General features: G+C 46.1%; 1 protein-coding gene across 1 annotated transcript; it reads left to right on the forward strand.

Moving 5' to 3' along the window:
• The first annotated feature begins 3,736 nt into the window (after positions 1 to 3,736).
• Positions 3,737 to 21,218, forward strand: LOC145653919 (uncharacterized). Its single transcript, XM_081708625.1, has 3 exons — positions 3,737 to 4,658; positions 5,177 to 5,283; positions 12,636 to 21,218. Exon 3 carries the CDS (start codon positions 20,463 to 20,465, stop codon positions 21,063 to 21,065), a length of 603 nt encoding a protein of 200 aa, XP_081564751.1. The 5' UTR covers positions 3,737 to 4,658; positions 5,177 to 5,283; positions 12,636 to 20,462; the 3' UTR covers positions 21,066 to 21,218.
• Positions 21,219 to 25,381: the final 4,163 nt, after the last annotated feature.

The following is a 25,381-nucleotide window of genomic DNA, read 5'->3' on the forward strand; positions in this document are numbered from 1 at the left end:
ACAAATCATTCACAATCATTATTTCTTTGAAAAAAAAGAAATCCGCGTATCCTGTGTTCCTCTGAATGTGGCTTTGGGGGAGTGGAGCCTCGCATCAGCCCAGCACAGAGCAGCCTCTCCTGCGGAGAGGACCAATGAAGGGTGGGGTGGGGTGGGGTGGGGGGAATCACTCCATCCACTGCTGTCAGAATGCTGCCAACTCCTGTTGGCCACACATCTGCTGTACATTAAATCCCGAGCACTTGAGATGATGAAATCCAATCGTGGCTGGCAGGGAGCAGAGCTGTGATTGGACGCCAGGCCTACGAGCTCAGCGCTGGGCCTCACCTCTTCAACAGCTGTGTGGGTTTCCCCCCATCCGTTGCCATGGTTTCCCTCCAAACAGCAAAAGCAGGCATCTTGCAAAAGCATCTGGGCTCTCTGACTCTGTGCATTTTCCACTCCACACTTTTTTTCTCTTTTTTTTTGCCCTGTGTTACATCATAGCACTCTGAGCTCAGCCCAGCATTCCTGTGAGGAAGCTTAAATCTTCCTCTGCTCAATGTCTGTCTTGTGTTGTTTGGTAAGCTCGAGGGCTGGAGGCTGGTGAAAAAAAACATGTTTGTTTTTCATTTGGTGAGATAACTATCATCAGTTGTTATTTTGTGGACGAACAGCTGACCAGGCTGTGATCAGAGCCACCCAACAAGCTCGGCGGTGCGAGCCCCTCTCAGATGTCCTGCCTTTCAGCTCTTAACTCGGAGATAAGTATCAGTGTTAAAAATCACCTTGGTGTCAATGGTTTGTGGCTTAAATATTCCAGTGAATCTCATAGAGTGGAATGGAGACATGGGCAGGTGTGTGTGCGTCGAGTGTGGGTGTGCAGTGGGTGTGTATGTATGCGTGCACTCGCACATTGCTTGTAAAATCTTCCAACAGCTGTGCATACCACACTGGTAGCCCGCACCTGCCACAGTTCACCGAGAATCAGGTCACTCTCTGATGCGTGCTGCTCTGTGGTGAAGCATAAAGAGCTCTGCCTTCATCCTGAGTGGTTTGGCCCGTGACAAGCACCAAGTGCACAAAAACAAGGGAGAAAAGGTGTGAGCATCGATGTGGTCTCAACCTAACCAAAGTGTTTACTCTTCCTCGAGTTTTTTTTTTCTTTCTTTTTTTTGTACAGAGCTGTGTTAGGGCGTGGAGCAAACCAGATTTTGGGGTAACCCGTGATTCAGGATGTGCGAGTCATACGCGACGCTTTCAGTATGAACAGGTTGCATTTGCACAGTTGACACGCGCCAGAGTCTTTGACGGTGGGCCGTCTCTGAACGGGATTCAAATCTGAGAACGGGGTTCCAGCAAGTCCCGGCTGTGCAGTTCACAGTCGGTCGCGTGTTGCTCCTCGGAGGGGAAGCCCTTTGTCCTCCAGTTCACCCTTTGATGAGTAATCCCACTTCCCATTCTTGTGAACTCTGAACACTGTCAAAGTTCTTGTAGAGAAATGAGAAGCCTCGTCAGCTCCGTCACGCAGCACCGGGCCGATTTCAGTCACGTATGTAGACGAACGTAAGCGGCAGGTGACATGCCCGCCGGCGGCTGTCCGAGAGCGGCCGGCGTTTGCCGACGCGGCGCTTGCTGAGCTACTGCACAGCCTGGAGCAGGTCTCATGCCAATGAGATGCTAACTAAGATTTAACAGGACACTGGCATTCAGACTTCCTTCAGAACGTGTGGCCCATGCCAGCCCCTAAGAACAGTTCAAGCTGACTGTATTTTTTTTGTGACGCTGACTCTGGTCTAATTATAAAAACTGGTTTTGTTAGGTTCAGCATTTCTGACAGGCTGTAGGTTTTTTGATTGTTCCCTATCACTCCTGGCCTGCTGTGCCATGGACAAGTACATCTCTGTTTTTTCCATTTGTCCACAGCTGATGACATCACCATTTGATGATGACGAGCTGTTGACAGCATTGTCACTGGCATGTCTAGGGAAATGCGACCAAACACAGATGTGAGGTTGTGAGGTTGTGAGGTTGGATGCAGGAGGTGATGTATGTGGGACCTTCTCACCGGCTTTCTCTCAGAAGTGTGAAGCTACACGTGGGCCAAACCTCACAGCTTCGTGCAGCAAGGTTCAGCAATAAGAAACTGAAAAGTTCAGGGTGATTTTTAAGAGTGCGGGGCGACGCTGAGCTGGGTGTTTATCGGCCTTTCATGCTCATATAGTTCTCTGCTCCCATATGGTGATCAAATCACACAGATGATCAGCCAACATAGCGGTCCATCTGTTCTACTAGTTAACTGCGAGACATCTGCAATTTGCGTGGCATTTTTCCAAGAACAAACAAGCAGCGGAATTCTTTTGTTTAGCAAGCGGGCAAAAAGGATGCTAGCAGATTTTGTGTGCAGGAGCAGTGGCAATGCAGAAAGCCACTGTGAGGTCGGAGCCCCACGTGGTCTCTTCCTGCTGTGCCAAACACACGCATGCAAGCGTACCACACTGACACACACACACACATTCACAGCTACTGCTGCAGCTCACTATGACTGAGTGTGATCAGAGCTGTAAAAATGCTTCAGTGCTGCCTTTAATACAGTACATGTCCTATGCGTTATACTCTGTTTGTAGGTTATGGTAGGTGGGGCTACCACGGGGCCTGTTTTCTCTTCTGCTCCAAAGCGCCTTGCCGTTGGTTTTCCGGGTGCTTTTCCAGATGAGGTCGGAATAGCGCAGCTGCCTTAAACTAACGATGAGCTGGCCTCTGGATTTCCCCATCGTGCCGATGGAGTGTTGTTGCCGTGGCCGCGTGCCTGAGTGGCCCTGTAATAATGCGATTTCTGGCCTCTTTAGGCTGCGCTGTAATCATAACGGCCCGTCTGCTGAAAGCCCTCGTGTAAACGTATCTCACAGTGACGCCTGCAGCTTTTTACGTTGCCTTTGATGGATCCCCAAAAGGTCCTTTCTCATTCTGCCAGTCTGTCTTTGCCACATGCTGTACTTCGGCAGGAAAACATTTACAGAACCACCGGGCGTGACGCCACATGAAAGACAGACGATTTGGTTTGATCAGCAAAGCAGTGGAAACGGGCTAATATTACGCTGGTAGCAAAACAATATGTCTGCGTTTATCTCTGGCATCTGTTACGTCAGTGAGAATAATCACGTGGCCTTCAGAGGGTCTATATGTTGAAATAACAAGTAATTATTAACTTAGTGGGTTCTTTATTAGATCTAGAGGTAATGTTTTTGAGTGGTTGAAGTCTTCGATCTTGTTAAATGTTCAAATTAGCGTAAGCCACTGTTTTTGAAAGCCTCTTTGAACATGTATTTACGCGTGATGTTCACGGTGGCGATTGTCCGTGAGAGCTCTGTATGCGGCCTCCATAGCCCTGTGCCTGGTCAGAACGACCTGCTTATATAGCGGTTCCCAAAATAAGCCCACTCCTATTGGCTGTGAAAAAGGGCCTCACTGAATCACATCAGGCCAATTAGAGAGTAGCACTTCCTGTTCTGCGAAAGATGTTTCCTGTTGATAGTCGATTGTTAAGGGACACCGCATCGTGGAGCTCTGTTTTGGTGACCTCTGTGAAGACTGCGGAAACGCTGACGGTGATAGCACATGGCCTTGTCTGCCATGCTGCAGCGCCGTGTTTTGATCTGGAACCACTGGCTGCATTTGGGCTCATCTGAGCACACGTCTGCGCCGCACGGAGCTTTGGTCCCAGGGATCGATACAGTATTTGTCCTAACTAGAAGGGAGAAAGTGCGCTGCGCTGTACCTCCAGATTCAGTCCAGGTTATCTCTGGCATTATCGGCTAAATTCTTACGGTGGTTTCTTACTAATAGGTTGCAAGTTGTGCTTCATCTCTGCAATGGAAGTCATTTCCAGGATTAACTGATCATGTGTTGACCACAGTGTCTAAGGAATGTCTCGTTAAGCAATAGCATTGCAGTAACAGAAAGGTGGTAATATTATCATTAGTCTCGGCTGTCAAAGACAAAGCAAATAGGTGGCTCAATCACCTCATCGGGTTTTGAGTCAACAAATCATTAGTATAATAGCCTACATCATCACCACACATAATATATATATATATATATATATATATATGCTTAACATCCTTATTGACTTTTTTGGGTCTCTTCCAAAATCGCTGATACAAATATATTTTATGGCAAATTCACGTTGCCTTTTTCGGTGTGTTTTCCTTCTGACATGGTTCTGTTGGACACAAACAAGCCCAGACTCTTTCATCAAAACGAATGGTTAAGATGATGCATGTACATGTACTGTTGTAGTAGTGAGATTGAGCCCGGCACTCAATGTCATGTTTGCCTGTTCAGATGCCTGTCACTGTGTTTGCTGCATCTGATGGGCAGCTGTAGCGTGTGCTGTGACCCGGAGCTAATCCGGCCAAGCACTCTTCTCTTCATACAGTTCTTTTTTTAGTGTGCCATAGACATTGGTTACTTCTATGCAATATACCAAAGTTCTCAATAGTTTGTTTTTATGTTGTTGTTTATATGTGTATTTATGGATGTATATGTATGTATGTATATATATATATATATATATGTTCTTCTTTTTTCCCCATGCATGTTCACGCAGGTTCACGCAGGCCCACACAGGCTCACGCAGACTCATGCAGGCCCACGCAGACTCACGCAGGCCCACGCAGGTTGACGCAGACTCACGCAGGCTCACACAGACTCACGCAGGCCCACGCAGACTCACGCAGGCCCATGCAGGTTCATGCAGACTCACGCAGGCCCACGCAAGTTCACGCAGACTCACGCAGGTTCACGCAGACTCACGCAGGCCCATGCAGGTTCACGCAGACTCACGCAGGCCCACGCAGGTTCACGCAGGCTCACACAGACTCACGCAGGCCCACGCAGACTCATGCAGGCCCACGCAGACTCACGCAGGCCCACGCAGGTTGACGCAGACTCACGCAGGCCCACACAGGTTGACGCAGACTCACGCAGGCCCACGCAGACTCACGCAGGCCCATGCAGGTTCACGCAGACTCACGCAGGCCCACGCAGGTTCACGCAGACTCACGCAGGTTCACACAGACTCATGCAGACTCACGCAGACTCATGCAGGCTCATACAGGCCCAGCTAGATTCATACAGTCTCTCGTAGGCCCACTCCAGGTACAAGAGACAAAAGATTGACATCCACTCTTTCTAGGCGGAGCAGGGGCAGAGATGTCCAGTGAGGAAAACCTCGGTATAGTCATGGAACACTGCACTGGCGACAGCAGGTCACCTGTGCAAGGAAGATCTTCTACGCTAAATGTAAATATGACAACACTTACTGCACTGTTGCACTGAAATGTTCTTTTGGTTCTCAGTTACACACACATTTAATGAAGCAGTTTGCAGATCTTTGTGAGTCCCTCTGGATAAGAGTGTCTGCCAAATGCCTAAATGTGATGTAAATGGGTTCCTTTGCTTGTTCACAGCCGACTGTATATACAGAACCCTTTTCAAAGTTCAAACAATGGCCGATTACTAGCAAGGCGTTGGCTGCACTCCCACGTACTGTGTGGCCATCGCAACATATACAGCATCGAGTGAGGTAATATCCTCGGCACGCTACTAACGTTTGATCTCTTTAGAGCTCTGAAACTGAGAACCAAAATTTGCATCCTACTTTCTGTGTGTGTGCGTGTTTGTGTGCGTGTTTGTGTGCGTGTTTGTGTGTGTGTTTGTTGTGCTGAGGTTTCTTGACATATTATCTGATCGTTCTCTTTCAGTGCTCTTGAGAATGCGCTAGAATGTAAGATCAGTACTTTTGCCACAGCGTGATCTCTGACCTGATTCACTGATGCTCAGTGGTTACCACATTTGACTGAAGGCGCAAGTTGCGCAAGAATTTAGCTGTTTTAAGAAGAAAGATTATAGTAGGGCAAACATGTCATGAGTGTTGGGCGACGCAGAAGAGGGGCTCTGTGGATAAAAGCCGTGTGTGCAGAAAATGAGTCCTTTGTGTCTCATACAAAAGCTCCACCGTGACACCTGTACACCCACCAGGTCACATCCGAGGAAGACTGATGACAAGCTGTAGAATGGCTTATTGTACAGTATGAATACCATAGCTAGAAGTAAAAACCAATGATTACTCTTTGTCATGAAATGAGAATATTAATTTTGCTTGTCACTTTCGGCTTTTCAGAGTACATCAGAAAAAAAAAAAACCTTAATCAGAGCATGCATAAAAAAAATTCTATCAGATATATAAATGGTTTTAATTGGAAATGTGCTGTTATGTTTTTCTACGCAAGAAGTTATTTTCAGACTCCTGCCTATATGAATTTGGACATTTCGGTTGGGAAAAATATGAGAGCTATGCAGTGCGCTGAGGTATCCAGCCCTGGGATTAAACACACTTAGCTAAATGTTTGGTCATGCAGGTCGTGCACGGAACTATACCTTCCCAAGCTCATGTCCCTGAGAGAGGTCTGACCCATGTGTACCATTAATACTTAAGTAGACCAATATCCTCCAGGCTGTACCTTATGTTTAGGATCTCCAACTCATATTATGCCACACGTGACTTGCTTTTGGTATCAGTTAATGACATCATGAGATGTTGTTATTTTTCTTTGACTGGTTTTACATATTTTGTGTAAGTCCCAAAATTGTATCCAACCACGACATTGTAAAACAATTATGAGACTTGATTGGAGGTATAAAATCTCAATCGATCCTGCCAAGATGCTCTAGGACAACAACAGGTTCCTAAAAACTTAAGTTAAGTTTTAAGTTGCCTAGTAACCGAGGGTTTGTTTTGGTTTGGATCTGGAAGTATAATCGATAGGGAAAGGGAAAAAAACCCCAGAAGAGGCACTTAGGCAAGCTTGAACTCTGTAGAAATATTTCCCCATCGCTGTTGCATTCCTTCAGATCGTTTGATGGGAACCACTCAAAGGAGAGAAAGACGAGGGGGCTGGTGAGTGTTTGTTCAGTGAGTCACTCGTGCTGTGGGTACATATTTGCAAAGGCCTCATAATCACAACACAGCCCTTAGACAGGCCGAGCAGGAAACGCAGCAGGAACCATTCTGTGCAGGGCGCTTGTTTGGGTTGTCTGTGCCATGCGCACACACACAACACACACACAAACTTACATATGCATCATCTGTAGATTGCCCAGCTTTACGTGTGTTTGTATTTGCGTGCGTGCATGTGTGTTCGTCTGTATGAAAACGGGGTGGCAATATGACAGTACTCAGCTGTAACGTTCACTGTGGACTTCAACTTTACAAGGCGACGCTGTTGAAAAAATAAACACACGTACTTGCCTTAAGCATAAATATAACGCAGCATGCATTTTGTAGTCACTAGGCAACCGATGAAACATCAGAACGTCAGCATTCTTGGAGCTTGCTACCAGTTCCTCTGGTGAGCTTGTCATGCTTGTCGGTTATGGCTGCCAATCCTGTGGTAACCTGCGAGACCAACTTGAAATCAGACACCACTAACTCTGCGTATCATTTCTCCTGGACTGTTACACTGTGGGGAGCACCCGCAGGTCCCTACATGTCAGGTGCCTTCGTTTCCACTGTCTAGCATGTTCAAGCTGCCACAGTCGCGACCTAATTCTCCGAAAGGAAACATCTCGTGCTTCATGTTTAACAGCTTTATAACTAATACAACACCACACAGCATGGGACAATTTATTAAAAACCATGCCTGCCTGAAAACATGTGGCTCAGATGTTCAGCGATTGCAGGTCAAAACCACCGCACTCCCCATAACCAGAGGGCGCTTCTGTGCTTCAGAAGGTCTCGCGTCTAGGCCCTGGAGTGAAATCTATTATCAGCTCAGAGTAAAGCAAGCGCCAAGGTGTGCAGGACAAGATTGTGAGCATGTGAAGGGTCGTGGGTTCATGCTGTAACCCCTCCCCTACCAGCCACGGGAGCTGTGCGTCTATGTCGCCTCCTCTTTTCCCACCACGCATGTCTTAATGAAACCCGAGACTGTTGCCCTGCTGTCTGCCTCGCAGCCGTGATCAACTGTAAATAGCGCTTCTCCCTCAAATTATAGTTTTAGGCTCGTGCCAAGCCAGCAGTCGCCAAGCCTGGTGCACTGAGGAGCCCTCGAGCCGTTGTTACTGGCCCATGCGTTCAGAGGTGTTGTGGGGTCACAGTCGGAACGGCTGTTCCCTGCCCCGAGGGCTGCCGAGCAGGGCTCGTTGTAGTGCCTGCATTTGTGAGATGTTTTTCGCAGGAATCACAAAATCAATCATCAGCCATGTGCTGGATTGTGGCTTACCGTTCATGTCAGGAGTGTTTTTGTAAGAGTGCACATGAGCGAAAGAACTCTGTTGAAAAGCCCGGAGGCGCGCGGATTGCCAGGGTAACATGGCGTTTAAGCTGTTGTAGCTCGTCAGTGGTTTGCTCGTTCATACCAGATCAGCCTTGCCAAGGTCAAGCTCATTATCTTGATAAAGTTCTGAGGAGAGAACAAAGCCGTAGCAGGTCACTGGAGTATCGATTGAATGATGGACGGGAAAGTGAGAAGGAAGCATGACTTCTGATCACCGTAGAGGAGATCAAACCCAAAACCCAACAGTGTATTGTCAGATTCGAATTTGCGCTCCTCTGCCTGGCCTTTGTTTGATCCTCGTATATGAGTTTCAATAGCCTGTTCAGAGTGTTAATAAGCATCACTCTACTCTGTCTGGCAGTTTATTGGAGTTGTTCTTTCTTAGAAAAGTGGTGTTGTTTCTGTGAATTTAGAAATGCAGAGTATGGCGGGATATTAGCTGAACTTATTCCAGAATAACAGGTGCTGTTTCTGTAGAACAAACACAGTGATATGTTTTACTGTTTGGCTTTACCGCTGTCCGTGACACTCAGGGGATGGTTGGAGTTGAATTCAAACGCTGGTGTTTGCTGTGTAAATAACTTATTCTGCCTCGATGCATTCTGAGAAGACAAGGCAGTAAGGGTGGATTGGCGTGGGGTGGGGGCAGTACGCTACTCTATATGGCCTAGTTATGGAAACACTCCGGGCTTTGCTGTAATCGGTGAAGTCAAGCAGACAGTGTGAGTGTGTTGTATCAAGGGCAGGAGAGTATCTCAGAGTGGCATGACAGAGATCTAGAGTCCCATGTGGGTCTCCTTACATGCCAAACTCTGGACCACCAATACGAAGCTAGGCACATGTTATAACATAGATGCACGCTTTATATGCCTCTACGCTGCTTTCCTTTAATCTTCTTTGCACACTTAACGACACTGTGGAGTCACAAAACACAAACGCACACACAGACACACTCGTGGACACATTCAAGTGTGTCTACGAGACACAAAGACACTAGCTAATGTACATCATATATAGAAACATATCTAGAGCTACTGAACAATTAAGGGTTCTGGATGTCCTGATGGTGTATTTGAACCTGTTTAAATTAGAAGCAGTGTGCTTCAGTCCTCAAGGTGGTAGCAAACCTGAAAATGGGAGAAAAATGAACAAGAAAAGTTGTGCTTGCTTTCAGTGTGGTTTGCTAAGCTGGAGAGGTCGAGTACTTTCTGGTGTGCAGATTATTGATCTTGGAGATGCCAGAAGTAATGTTGTGTTTCTCAGTCTCCAGTTCCTTTCCACGTATAAATGCAAAAATGGACACGAATCCATGTGTTCCAAAAACAATTCTAACAAAAGTCATAAGACTTAAACACAGACGGATTTAAATGGTGAAGGATGAGTTCAGTGTTGACTTCTACTGACCGATGTTTACCTAGAAGTAGATATCCATAGATCAGTGTTCCACAAAGACAACCTAAGTTGTATATTCCAAAGGACATTTAGAAAAAATTAAGTAAACTAAATAATCACTCCATAAAGCAAATTATTTCAACAGAAACATCCAAGAGTTGTAATTATGTAGGCAAAACAGGTTATCTACAAAAAGTGCATTCATCTTAATTCACAGTAGTGCAGTCTGAGTTGCAGGTTTAAAGCTTTAATCAGGAATAGCTGATTGGTCCAGTGTTTGGTACCGCAACAACAGAGCCTTCTGGAAAACGAAAACACTACAAGACTGCACCCACTAAAGTGGGTAATTATGAGTGTTTAGCCTGTCCTCTGTTAGTAAACTTAGAGCCGGCTTAGCGGTGGCCAGGGCGCTGTTTCAGACAGGAGCTTTCATTAGACCTCTGCTCCTCGGGACCGTGGCTTGTCATTCCCCGGCCATTCCCGCGTCCTCTTTAGGATCATCACTGCTTCTCTCTTGTGAGTGTGTTATTACTGTGACCTTTATCATGAAGGTGGCTTTTTTTGCTCCCTATTCAAAGTAGACAGAGCAAACAGTTCCATTGAATTCTAGTACGGCAGAGAAGCCGCTGTCAGATGGAAGAGCCTTCTGCCATTTTTTGTTGACTCAACTTTGGTGGGCTTTGAATACACACGCTCCCTTTCATTCTTTCTCTCTCTAGTTCCCTCTTTCGTTTTGCTGCGCTCTCTTTTTCGTCGTCAGGTATAGACACGTAATTAGGCGCGTAATTATGCGCTTGGTTCCACTTCCTGGCCTAATGCGCTCCGTTTAAAGAGGCGGAATTGGAGATCAGAGGCTATTGGTGTTTTCCCTCTGCTGCATCTAAATATTGATAAAAGGAGAGGAAAGCGCAAACCTAACCGCAGGGACACCTGCGACGCGCCAACGAGCAGAGACGGACAATGGAGCGTGATTGGACAGTTCGCCATGCTAAATGTACCAGGCCATTTCTAGCATTTCAAGTTGCACTCCTTTGGTCGAGGCGCATGGCCTAATTACCCAAAAATAAAAAATTTAAAAATCGGCTTTCAAGCAAGTTCTCACTGGGAAAAACAAAAAGGGTGAAGTACAACCAGTGAGTGACGGTCCTATAGCCATGGAATTTCCTTCAGTGTGAGGAAGCATCAGGTTAGTGTAGCAGCCCAACATGTAACACAATAAAGCATATATTCAGAAATATTTTATGCATCCAGTCAGTAAACAACATGTCATTATAATGTGGTTGCAGGGGTGCAGTGTTTATTTGCGCGTTCAGCGAGTAACTGAAATATAACTATAAGCCACTTTAGAAGCGAAGTTTGTTTCTTCATTGATTCACAGCTGCTGTGAAAGCTGCGCTCTCTTGGATTGTTTACGGAATAGCAAAGTCCGCGACCACCTGCTTATGTAATGCTAATTTGTTTTTGTTTTTTAGGATTGCTTAGGACCGCCCCAAAATGGCAGAAAATTATATGGGAATGAACCAGTAGTGAAAAACACCCAAAGGCATTATCATCTTTCCAAATATCTGCCCCGCAAAACGGAATAAGAAACTAGCTACAGAGCATAAATAAAAAATAAATAAATACCCAAGCCACGCAGTACTGATTTGACGCCAAGTTTCTGGCAGGGATTCGGTCCGCTTTCATTTTGTGCCAAAGTTTAGGAAGATTGGGGTGCCAGGACATGTTATCTGATAGATTTGGGAAGGACCCGGACCACATAAAGTGAAGTGCTGGCTGGAATAGAGCAGCGATGGAGACAGAAATGTGACAGCTGACAGGCGTTAATACTTGCTACACATGCGTGAGGTACATGGAACAGAACGGTCTTGAATGGAATCTAACCCCGAAGGTAGGAACAGTGCTACAGGAACAGTGTGATCCACCCCCTGGATGTGTCAGTTATTTGGGGAATGAAATTAAAAACCTTTCACTGACAACAAAGAATGAGTTGAATGAAGCAACACCATTACTGTGTCATTCAACATTGCATGGGGAAAAAAAAGTGACTATCGAAAAACAGGATTGCAAGTCTTTGACGGAAGTGACATATTTGTCAGTTGTAGTCCCAGAAAAAGGGGAATAGTTATAATAGGCAATTGTATTTATGTCTTTTAGTGGATGTGGTTACATACAAATTCTGCTAGGGCTTGGGAAAAATTGAGACTCAATTGGATTATTCAATGCTATATTTGCCTGACATATTGTGGTGAATTGGATTATATATTTTTGAACAGTGGAAATAAAAATAACATTTAATAATACATTTGTCTGTCAGGAAGATTTGGAGGAATTGGAGGAAGATGGGATAAGTGATACGGGGAATTGCATGAGAAACACCCAAAACGATTCAGTCTATCAGTGGCTTCTCAGCTGAGTGGCTCCCTGACTCCGTGGCTCTCTGGCCAGCTTTCCGCCTGTTCGTGTAATGGAATATGGTTTTGATTACTGGGAATACGCTGACCCCAAACCAGCACCTTGGGGCCAGTATCTACCTTGGAGAGCCTCCTGATGCCCACCTGCACTCACAAGACAATGTTTTGCTGATGGGGAAAGAAAAATTGCCCAAGCCTCTCCATTTCTCCTCCTGTAGGTTTTGGCCCTGCAGCATTTGGAGGTGGGGTGCAGAGTGAGGTGGGGAGGGGTTTGGGGGTTGGGGATGGTGGGTTGAATGTTAAGTAACCTAGTGAGAACAGAGACAGAGAGAGGGAAAGAGAGCGAAAGCAATCGGGAGCGGTGGATAAAATGCAAGACAGAGAAAGTCGAAGAGCAGGAGAGAGAGAAGGTATTGTTGCATGTTGAGGTTAGGATAATAAACGTGGCCAGCTAGGAGAAACGCAGGCAGCACATATTCCCACTGCTGTAAACTCCAGCCCTTTCCCACAGGCTCCCACTGCCGACCTGCCGAGGGGAAAATATTTGGCTTGGAGCTTCTCCTGGCAGCTGAGGGCGGTCCAAGCCAAACCGCACGCATGTCGTCTGCGGTGTGGACGCCGGAGACCAGCGGAGAGCCGCAGCCAGGCCTGAGGCAGGCCAGGCCCTGGACCAAGGTGTGGATCTTCAGCATCCTGAACACAGTGTCAGAACACAAAGGCGAAACGGTATCCAGCTCGGGTGAAATATAAGTCAGACATTTTGTCCTCCGAAAAGCATTTATTCTGCGGTCAGGACAGGGGTCAGCTGACCAGAAGAGAGTTGTTACAGTAAAAGGGGGTTCTGGACGAATCACAGGGGAGGTGTGTTTTTTTTTTTCTAACACCATGCTGGTCTTGGTTGCTAACTGAAGCATAACATGACGTGTAATAGTCAGGAATTTCGGCTACTGTATGTGGGCGGAGCCTTCCAGAATGTTCTGCATGATTCAGGCAATGCTCACTCCTCTGATGGTGAGGTCACATAGTGCACATTGTAGTTCTCAATTGCTGGGAATGCCGTTTCTTGAATTGATTCATTTTCCCACAGAGGCCAAGACTGCAGCCTGTTACTGTTACATCACACCCAGTGACAGTATGAATGCGGTGTGTACAATAGGATTTCATGTGAACCCACCACTGTGGAAAGTAATGCGCTGATCTGGGGGCAGTTTAGTCCTTGTAGCTTAGGTTTAAAAAAGTCAGCTTGAAAAGCACTTAATAGTAGTGCTTAAAGTGAAGTTTATCAACAGTGGAATTTCTCAGATGACTAGGATGTCTTCAAAGAGGCTGCAAACACACAGCGTCGATTACTTAGCAGAGGTCGGCCACTACAGCCTCTTTCATTACCACTGGAGTGGTGGCAGGTAAATACAGCCCCGTCAGAAACCGCACTGACCCCCCTCTCCCCCTGATAGCATCTACCCACTGCAATTCAGGTCGCCTGTGTCGGGGGAAAAAAAAATCCACCCCAGAGCCACGCTCCGCCATCACGGCCGCCAAGAGCTACTTCCTCAAAGTGGGCCTTCAGACACGCTGGAGACAGCTCAGTAAAGACGCCTCCGTGTAGCACAGGCCGTCTTTTATTAAGCTGATTAGTCCATGGAGCGGAACAAGGCTCCGGGCTGGAAAAGCACCGTCAGCCGCGTATAAAATCAGCTCTGCGGAGGAGAAGGAATGTGCTGTCTGCCAGGGATCTGGGACCCGGGAGTGCTAATCACATTCTCATCCCCTGAAAAACACAAAAAAGGAGCGAAATAAAATGTGATGAATGCCATCTTCAACCAAACACACAAATAACGTAAAATACAAGAACGACCACAATTGAATTTACACGGGGTACAAATCATCAGTTGACAAATAAATACGAAAACAACATCTGACAATTCTGAAGCTACTCCATACACAGTGCATTGTGGGGCACAAGTGAGATCCAAAGTTCAGCTGAGCAAGCGGAAGTGAACGTTTAACAAGGCTGATTTCCACTCATCAGGCTGTCTGGACTGTGAGGATGAAACAAGTGTCCAGGACGGTGGCCTGGACACCTGCTCTCCCCGCCGGAATCACGTCATCTGCTCCTCCTCCGTCTCCGTGTTATTCAGTTTGTCTCATTCATTCTCCCACATGCATATGTCTGTTTAATCTTCCGCTCAACTCCCTAGTTCCTTGTAAAAGCCATAAAAGAACATTCTGGTGACTTGCAGCAGCATGCAGCAACTGTCAAAAAAAAAAAAAAAAAAAAAAAATCACACATGTCGATATCATACACTTTCAATGTCCAGAGAAGAACAATAGCATACTAAAATTCAGAAGTCATCAGATTAGCCCTGCCTTTTGGACATTTTACTATACGCATTGTCCATGGGGTACAAGCCGTTTCCCCTACGGACACAACTGCTTGGCCTCAGTAGGCTAAATATGTAGGCGCAGGAGAAACAGACACACAGGTGCTTCACAGCTGTCAACATTCTCCTTGCTGCTGACAATAGCTTTTATTTTGATCACCACTGAATGGAATTACTCCTTTTAGAACTGACCTACTGAGCTAAACACCCCTCCATTCTTGTGTCACTCTATAGGAATCCCATTGTTTCTGCGCACTATGAGATCAGATGGTGCTGTAAGACTTTTAGCTGCTATTCATATCAGCCTGGTGTTGCAAGGGTGCAGAATAATGAATTGTTTTATGTTTTACACATATCCTGCTGGAGTGTGTGATTATGACATCATGAAATTATTTTTAAATGAATTGTTCAAACATGATTAAGAAATATTATGCACATAGTTACAGTGTTTGTTCATGTATTGATTAGAATGTTTGGGCCAACCTTTGCGCTATCAGATTGAAATATTGTAATTTCTTTTTATCATGAATTTATCTCAAAGCCAAAATGTAAAAATCACTATAAAAAAATGCAGCTGCAATATATTTGAAAAGGTTCAAATGCTGCCACATCCACGTCTGTAAAAAGGTCCTACAGGGACCTGGGCTAAGTTTAGCTTCCCAGTAAAGCATATTCCAAGCAGAGGATGTGTGGCCCCTCTTACTGCAATGACTTCCCTGCTGTGGCTGGCTGCTGGCGGCGGGTGCCAGGTCGTTCTGGCTGGCTCGGAGGTCTCGGGTTGCGCTGCAGCTCGTGGGTGGTCTCGCAGACGAGGCGGGAGCGCTGCCAGCTGTGCTAGACGCTCCGGGCTCGCTCGCATTTTGGGTACATGAGGGAGTCATCCTGGCCAGCGCAGGCTCGGAATATTTCATCATGCTCCTTTGGACTGGGGGATACAGTTAAAGACATCACGCGAGGGTTACACCATCGCCATTATGCTGTGTATGTTTTTTTTTTTCCGTCCCATAACACCATGATCACATTTCCCTTGTGCCCACCTTGCCGACTGTGTTCCTCATCAGGTCTGCCCAGAAGTGCACTAATTCGTTAGTGCTCTACCTGTAAATGTGCATCAGAGACGCATCATGGTGCAACACGGCTTCCTTGTCATCTCTTGGCGTGAGGTCCACTTCCTGGCCCTCATCCTGCCTGACGATGGGAACGGGCTCTCCGCTGCATCCGCGGCAGGCGCTCCCTGTTTCCTCCCCCTGCTTCTGAGAAAGGAGGCTGAATCATTACCACAGGAAACATGCGGTCAGCCGACGGTGCGCCACTGGAGCGATCCAGGACCGGACAGGGACGGCCCGTTCTGCGTGTGACGTGGGAGCAGATGGTACCCGCTGTTCTAGACGCAGCCCAGTCCAAGCAAACAGCTCGCTGTGTGTGTGTGTGTGCTCTCTGTATGAGGTCGTACAGGTGTGCAGGAACTGCTGGGCTTGGTGAAAGTTTTACCGCTCGTCACCATTACGACAGGCCAGCCACCTCGTTCGTCACCTAGCAAATGGAGATGAGGAGCAGACAGCTTTTTCCTGCCACGCTTGGTCCAACCTGCACCCCCTTCTTCCCGCAAGCAGCACGGGAGCTGCAAAACCCAGCGCACGCGAGCCGTGCGGGGGGCCGGTGCGTGTGACCGCGACACGCTGCTAATTACCTGCTGGGAAACACACACGGCACACGGCCTCTGCTGTGCGCACGCAGATTCTGGAGCACCTCCAGAGAGGGGAGAAAGGGGGCCTGTTTCGTGGTTGCCAGGCAAAGCGGGGCCCAAACAACGATGTAACTTTTGATACACACTTAATTTCCTCAAGCTCACGACGGTCTCCACATCAGGGGCGCCCTCGTGAGCCAAATCCCACGAGAGCGCAGGCGTGTCTGTGAGTCTTCCAGGGTATTTTCCAGTCGTTCATATTGAATTGGCAGCGCCACAGAGGGAAGGACAGCGAATGAATTTAGAGCCCTGTCCTGGGCCAGAATGTTAGGATTTCTGTCTCCCAAACCACACAGAAAACACTCCAACAGATAAACAAAGAAAACGAAGTAAAGATTCCCGCCTGACGGACGTCAGCGATGGCGTAACTTCGTGTGCGCGTGTGTGCGCCTGTTACTGCGCCTGTACGTGTGGGTGTGCACCCAGACTGTCAGCACGTGATGAGGTGGGTATGGCACTGAGCCCGAGCCTCATGCACAGCTCTGAGGTGGGGGCCACGCGCCAGCCAGACAGCCTGCCGGTGGGGGAATTTTGGGTGCTGGCTGGTGTAGGGGTGGATGGTAAATGGCGACCACACAAACAGGGCCTGCCGTCCACCTGCTGGCACCTTGGCAGGCCCTCAGGCTTTGGGAAGAAAAGTGCGAGGAGGAGGGGGGGGGGCAGCAGAAACTGCCCTCCATAAGCCAGAACCGCCGATACAAACCACTGACGCTGATGCATTTCAGTGGAGGCCCACCAAGACAACAAAGCTCAAATCAGTGCCACGTGTAGTGAGAACTGCAGATGTCCAGATCACAGATCTCTCTCTCTTTCTTTCTGAGTGAGTGATATACTTGAGTGGGGGGTAATTACCTTGAATTACAAGAATCTTTGCCAGAGCTGCTTAGAAAATATGTCCTGTGTAATTTGCCTTTGGCCCACAGGAACAGATGAATAAAATAAAGACTGTACAAGCAATCATTTATTAAAGATAATAAAGATAATGAAAATCATTATTCTGGGCAGTATTTGTTGAAGTTCTCAGTGTATGAGCTCTAACTCCGGATCGTGGTTTGTCTTTTAAAATCTAACGACGATGTCTGTGTTTTTAGAAGAGACCTGATTCCAGATTAGCATTAGTGCTCTTAGACTGCCTTTAATTTCATCCACATACACCATATCAGTCTTCTCAATCCCTGATTGATAATCAAAGACTATTCCAACGAAAATGACTGACAAAAAAGCACTTCCGAAATCATTCCTGCTGTCTGCTGATTTATGGGCTCTAAATGGTGCCGTGACAAGCAAGACACTGTCTTTTCAAACACATCTCCCCACACTCTCTTATCGTTGAGCTTGTTAAGCCCACGTCCCCTGATGCACATCTAGAGATATATCAACATAGCTCATTCTTTTTGTAAACGGTGTTTAACCGACACATGCTTTCCAAATAGAATACCGTAGTGCTTTCTGACGTATGGATCACCCATTTCTCATGCTGGAATGTATTGTTCCCCTGTAGGACTCCTCGGGGAGCAATGGAGCATTGTGGGTATATTTCCATAAACAATTACAGCCGATGCTGGCTGCACGGCCCGCTATATTTTGACCTTGTTTCATGGCTGACGTGACAGATTAATAAAAACCAGAGACATGTGTGGTGAACCACTCAGAATTGTTTTCAGGTGGTCAGTCCAGGAAAGTGATGTTTAATTGCTACATTCATTACTTTATCATTAGTGTTGTGTTATGCTGTAATATAGCTCTGTGCTGTAGAAATAGTAGGATACCGCCTATATAAATTCTTTGAAAACTCAGCTATTCTGCTTACAGTTTCCCCTCTACATACCAAACTCGTCTCACTGTCATTTTTCTAAGGCTTATACTCTCAAACCACGACGTTCCACTTTGAGGGTAGAATTCAGACTTTAAAGGCCTCTTTGCCTTGTGAGTCTCTGCTGAGTCATCTGTACTCCGCAATAGTTTGACGTTTGTTGTAATAAGTTGATATCCATAATGCCTTCATGGTGTTTGTTGTCTGTTTCGCTTAAGCAAGGATAACACTAAATGGTCTTGAGGCAGCCATGGGACAATTACAAGCTTAAGCAGATAATGCAAGCCTGAAGGCTAGATTTGGCCTGCTCTTCACATTGGATGTGCAAAGTTCATGGCAATCATAATTGCTGTGTTCCCACCAACAGCAGCTCACTGTGCCGTGTTTTACGGTACACTGTGTTCAAAATCTACTCGCACAAAAAATGCCTGCATGATGTTATATAACCACGGGCATCTGTAGAAAAATATCTCTTGCTGAGCCATATTTCACAAACTCTAGATGCAGCATAATGCATAATTCATGGTAATAGAGACATCAAAGCTAATTCTAATCAGATTTCATACTTGTCTGTACTTGTTTTGTTGGAGGCAGTATGCATACCAACAGGGTGTTAACTGTATGTTGTTGGAGACTGTTACCTGTACCATTTTAGACAGGGAACATACAGGCAGACTGTACTGATTGTGAGAAAAGCAACCTGTAGTTCTCACCTTCCCTTAAAACAGTCTTAACACCGCCTCATAACCAAAATCTTGATCTGAACCCCAAACCCAGCCTGTGTGGCCTTTGCCTCTGACCTACAAACAGAAACAGGCACAGAGCACAAAGGGGATTCCCCTCTCTGTCTCCTCCCCTGTGTCTCATCCACAGGAGTCAGGGACGGGATGGACGCTGCACCCATGGTGTTCACCGGGCTTGTCCAGCCTGCAGGCCTCTCTGGTCGGCTCGGTGTGTTCTACAGTGACGCAGTTCCCCTGGCTGATGCTGAAGAGGAGAAGTTGCTCCCTGCACCAGCCACGACTTGGGCACAGGTTCTTGTCCCGTTGGCAGGAGGGTTGCACATAATGACTAAATACAGTTCCATCAACATGTGAACTTTGCAACGAGAGGAGCGAACGCGCTGGATCTTGTTTACACAAACATCCTCAGTGCGTACCGGGCGGAGACCCGCCCCCACCTCGGATACTCTGATCACATGTCTGTAATGTTGATCCCTGCATATAGACCGATCGTGAGACGCTCGAAACCGCTTCTGAAGCAGGTGAGAACCTGGCCAGCAGGAGCCATCTCTGCTCTTCAGGACTGTTTTGAGCAGACGACTTGGATCACGTTCACTGTTAGTCTGGAAGAGTATACAACATCAGTGACTGTCTACATCAGCAAGTGCATTGATGATGTTACTGTCTCCAAGACCATCACCACACGCCCCAACCAGAAGCCATGGATGACTGCTGAGGTGCGCATGCTACTGAAGACCCGTGACTCAGCCTTCAGAGCAGGTGACAGAGCGGCTCTCAGAAAAGCGAGAGTCAAACTGTCACGTGTGATCAGGGAAGCAAAGCGTGCACACGTACAGAGGATCCATGGACACTTCAAAGACACTGGTGACACACGACACATGTGGGAGGGCATTCAGGCCATTACTCACTACAGGAAAACACCACCTTCCTGTGACAGTGATGCCACCCTCCCAGATGCACTGAATGACTTCTATGCACGGTTTGAAGCGCAGAACAATGTTGCAGCGGAAAAGTCCATCCCTACACAAAATGACCAGGTGCTGTGCCTGACTGCGGCTGATGTGAGGCGTGAAAACTGCTGGACCAGACAACATCCTGGGTCGTGTACTCAGAGAACGTGCTGACCAGCTTCAATATCTCTCTGAGCTGCACCCTTGTCCCACGGTGTCGTGTCTCATTGACTACCATCCCGTCGCACTCACATCCATCATCATGAAGTGCTTTGAGAGACTCGTCATGAGACACATCAAGACCCAGCTTCCCTGGACCCCCTGCAGTTTGCGTACCGCTCCAACCGCTCTGCGGATGAGGCCATCTCCACCACACTCCATCTGGCACTCACACATCTGGATAAAAAGGGCACCTACGTAAGAATGCTGTTCATAGACTTCAGTTCAACATTCAACACCATCGTTCCTCAGCATCTGATTGGAAAGTTGAGCTTACTGGGTTTCAACACCTCCCCCTGCAACTGGATCCTAGATTTCCTGACTGGTAGACCTCAGTACTGAGGTCTGGTGCTCCCCAGGGCAGCGTACTCAGCCCTCTGCTATTCACACTGCTGACTCATGACTGAGCAGCAGTGCACAGCTCCAACCACATCATCAAGTTCGCTGATGACGAGTCAGCATACAGAGAGGAAGTGCGAGAACTGATGAGCTGGTGTAAGGTCAACAACCTGTATCTGAATGTTGACAAGACGAAAGAAATGGTTGTTGACTTCAGGAGAGCAAGGCGAGATCACTCCCCGCTTTCCATCAACGGCTCCTCAGTGGAGATTGTCAAGAACATCAAGTTCCTTGGTGTTCACTTAGCGGAGAACCTCACCTGGACCCTGAACACCAGTTCCATCACCAAGAGAGCCCAGCAACGTCTTTACTTCCTTCGGAAGCTGAGGGAAGCCCGTCTCCCATCACCTATCCTCACTACCTTCTACAGAGGTACTGTAGAAAGCATCCTGAGCAGCTGCATCATTACCTGGTTTGGGAACTGCACCGTCTTTGACCGCAAGACCCTCCAGAGAATAGTGAGAACAGTTGAGAAGATCAATGGGGTCTCTCTTCCCTTCATCACAGACATCTACACAACACGCTGCATCCGAAAAGCCACCAACATTGTGAAAGACCCCACACACCCCTCACATGAACTGTTTACCCTTTTGCCATCTGGAAGAAGGTACCGCAGCATCCGGTCCCGCACCTCCAGACTGTGCAACAGCTTCTTCCCAGAAGCCATTAGACTCCTGAACTCTGGCTAACTCCAATCCCAATTCAGATTGGATTGTATTGGATTGTTTGCGCTTGTGTAGCGTGTTGTCTGTTGCACTGTTGTTTTGTGTTGCACCATGGTCCTGGAGGAACATTGTCCCGTTTTTGCTGTGTACTTCTATATAGCTGAAATGACAATAAAGCCTCTTTAAACTTTGAACTTTCCATACATGACCCTTATCACTTGATCAAAGTCAGTTAGGATGACGAAGATGATCGTCAATGTGGTCACTAGTGTTAAACCATTTCAACGAAATGATTCATTTTCACAACAGGCCATCAGTCACCATGTGAAACTGTTTGTCAGCAAACATCAGAGTTTATCACCAAGGTGTGAAAATGCGTCTCTCCAAGGTTATCCTCAGTCATTTGTCCCCTTGAATACAATATAAATACAATCTGAATTACAGTGAAAGCTCTATCTGTCCGTCCATCCATATATATATATATATATATATATATATATATATATATTTATATATATATATATATATATATATATATATATATATATATATATATATATATATATATATATACACACACACACACACACACACACACACACACACACACACACACACACAAACTGGCAAACTGCAATTTCTACAGGTAACCCAATACCAACATAACTTACCAACATCCTCAATTATTGCACACAAACTCACAAACACACATCCACACACAAACAGTCAGGTGAACTGGACCCCCCGAGCGTGCCTGTCAGGAACCTGCCCACAGGTGTGTGTTTGGCCTTAAACAAACACACTCTTTGTTGAAGTGGGCACGTTTATCAGGCCAAATCAAAGGCCAGGGGTGCATGACAATGCATGAGTAAGGAAGGGCCGTCACTCCATTCTGTTTACCCATTTAGATAATGCGACTGGACTTAGCTAATGACATGACTTCAAACCGAATCTCTGAATTGCTGCAGATGTCAGTGATGAAGGTGGTGGTGTCCGTTCTTGGCACACATTTGCATAGTCTGCGGCTTTAGCTGGAGTTATTCTATACCGGGGTGGTAAAGCAACACAAATGGCACAACTTCGGTCTTTTTCACATTCGAACACCCTACGCAGCTCGTTAAAAGGGTGAAAGCTGAATTCAATTAGGTGTGTTAGAGCAGAGAAAACAATGAATCATGCAGTGGCTTCATGGCTCTTTTTCCAGTCCTTTGGCTGTATTACATCCCAGCCACAAACACATCTCTGAGAAGCAAACTTGGGTATGTGTACAGAAACCCCCAAGTCTACACCCATAATGCAATGCTGTAGTCAGTTGATCTACCCAGGGGTTCAGCAAAAGTTTGGGTCAGAATATGATGCCTGATACAGTTACAGAGTTTAGACTTTTAGAAGAAAGTTGCCCTTAGATTTATCACCTACATCTACCACAAAAGTGTCCCATCATTCATTCATCAGAGTTCATTCTTGTGCTCCTCAGGTACTATGGCGTTTCTGTAAACCTTCAGGAAACAGGCTTTCCTTTTATTCGGTTTGATTTATTTATTCCCTTTTTTTGACTGAAGATTTTGGAATTCTTAAAGGTCAGGGTCTCTGTGGTACATCATGTAAAACTGCTCTCAGCAGGGTGAACTTTCCACAAGAAAGCAGTCCGTTTGGCTGATGTGCGTTAAAGATAGTTGGCAAAAGCGCAGTGCCACGCTGAGTTATATCAGCATTTAACCTTTGCAAATGTAGAGTACATCTCATCCAACATCATAAAAACATCAGGATTTGGGCTGTATAGGGAAGTTTGGAACACCTGCATACGAGAACTCAAAGTGATGATGTGAAAATTTCACCTCACCTCACATTTATAAAATGTTACACGTGAAATATTAATTACCACTCAGCTTTCTTACAGAGTGGCTGAAACCTTATAAGAGAATAAGCTCTTTGTGAATACAGGACTCAGGAGCTCCAGAGGAGGCCAAGCTCTTTAATTTCCTTCATCTTAATGACTCTTGAGAAACTCGTTACCGGTGACATCAGCTGTCCTTTATTATTTCGGCCTAGGAAAGCAGGATCTGAACGCACCGACGGCACAGAGCGTCTGTGATTTTCGTTTCAAATTGCAGAGTCAGTCAACATTTCAATGGTTAGTTACTAACCTAAAATGACATGCTTCCCATGGATAGTGTAATTACGTGATTGGAGGCTTGAGTGTGTCTAGCACATGGCCTTCTGTGTGTGTGTGTGTGTGTGTGTGTGTGTGTGTGTGTGTGTGTGTGTGTCTGGAAGGAAGAGGGAAGCAGTGCTGGAGTTAAAAGCATGCGGTAGTGGAGGCTGCGGTCAGTCATCGGTGACATGTGGCGCTTACTTGTAGAAAAGCACTATGTGAGGCAGGCTGTAATAGCCAGAGCAGACCAAACAGAGAAAAAGTCTGCCTTCCAGTCTATGCAACAGCCTCCCAGACACCCACCTGCCCACGAGTCTTGCTCAAGTGCGACCTTAAGCTGCCTGCTATGAGTCCCCGGGTGAGGAATTTATATATTGCATTTTTGTCTAGACGAGAGCATTCAGCTGATCCAGTGTCTGCTCACAGCATCGGGGGGTAGCACAGTGCACAGAACAGACGCAGTCCACCAGGGGCTTGTGGAGAGAGCACCATGCATCTACGAGCCATTAGCTACGAACCACCTTCTGCAAGCTTTTATTCAGTGATACATTTTAAAAAAATAAACAGATGAATTTGGAGAGTCTCACAGGTTTAGTTACTTATAAGATATTGGACATATTAATCTTACATATTAAGGATTTTTAAACATATTAAAATGTTACATTATAAATTATATTATTAGAAAATGAGTCTTGTGAGTCGGCAGGACAATTCTCATTCATTTTTGTGGTTTTATTTTTTTTTCAATCACAAATCATTTTGATTTAACAAACTCACATTACTTGGACGTCACTGTTCACTGTTCACTCTGTGCATACCTCGAGTAGAATATTTTCCATTCTCACAGCATTAGAGGGCTTGTCCTGTGTGTTCACCAGCAACATGCGGTGCGGGATTCCATTTCCAGTGTTGACGTGTATGGCAGGCGCATTCTGCAGTAATGACAAGACCAAAACAAAAAAAACCAAAAAAAAAACAGGTATGAAAATATGTCATCCAGTGACATTTATAGCAACAGCGCATGCACCTCTGGCAGCAAAACAAAAGGTCCCTGCAACCTCTCGTGGGAATCTACTGCCCAGTAATGCCTTGATGAACACACAGCCATCTCAGTGCATTCTTTGGTGCACCCCTCACTGAGGTGCTGTAGTGAGCAGTGTTTTGCATAAAGCGTGATAACGGCCCAAATATTTTTTCCAAATTGTGAAACAAGGCTGCAGTTTTTAATATGCTTGAATATTTTCCTAATAGATTTATTAGGTCTCGTTGGTCAGCTAATATTGTTCTTGACCCATTCGAAGTTGACAGAAGGGGGACATTCGCTATTTTAGTGATGTAAGGTGCATAATTTCCCTTGGTGCAAATGTAGACCCTGGTCAGATTATACTACAGTCTTAGAAAAGGGATCCTTTTGAAGTTCCTGTGATTATTTGAAGTCAAATTAAACTTGCGAGGAATGTTCCTCACCATGCGTTGTTGTTTTTCGATGATCGTGCAGAGAGCTCACATGTAGATCAAACTAGAACAAATTCACAGGTCTGGATTACGGCAGGATTTGAAAAAATAACAAACACATTTTGGGGCCCTTGGTTCCAAATGCTCCATTCCTGGTAGCAGCACAAATACCCACCCACAGTTTTCACAGGGTGAAAGATGATATGGTATATCACTTTGATAAGAAATTTTCTTACAAGCTGTAGAACAAAATGCCTGTGTAGTCTTATTTTGTTTCAGAGTAAAGTCAAGAATTTATACTTCTGCATTTTTAGGTTTACTGTGCCTTTTAGTATAGAATTTTAGACTCTGCCACTATTCAAAAGGGAACTGGTATTCCTGTAAGCAAGATTTTATCACTCAGATGTCTGAAGTTGATTGCAGTCATAGCAACAGATCAGAATAGCAATCCAAGCTGCATCACAGATTCAAACCACACAAGCACACAAAGGCAAGACACACCTGAGAAGGATTTAAGCACATGATGCAAAGTACATAATAGAAATTTTCAATGGAATTCAAATTGGTATGTGTGTCTGCACACGTCTCTGTGTGTGTGTGTGTGTGTGTGTGTGTCTGCACACGTCTGTGTGTGTGTGTGTGTGTGTGTGTCTGCACACATCTCTGTGTGTGTGTGTGTCTGCACACGTCTGTGTGTGTGTGTGTGTATGTGTGTGTGTGTGTGTGTGTG

The sequence above is a fragment of the Electrophorus electricus genome, chromosome 26 (assembly GCF_041902795.1).
Source record: "Electrophorus electricus isolate QZ-2024a chromosome 26, ASM4190279v1, whole genome shotgun sequence".
Taxonomy (NCBI): domain Eukaryota; kingdom Metazoa; phylum Chordata; class Actinopteri; order Gymnotiformes; family Gymnotidae; genus Electrophorus; species Electrophorus electricus.

Excerpts from the sequence above, each read along its gene's own strand:
- LOC145653919 (XM_081708625.1), top strand. The coding sequence starts at position 20,463 with ATGAGCTGGTGTAAGGTCAACAACCTGTATCTGAATGTTGACAAGACG.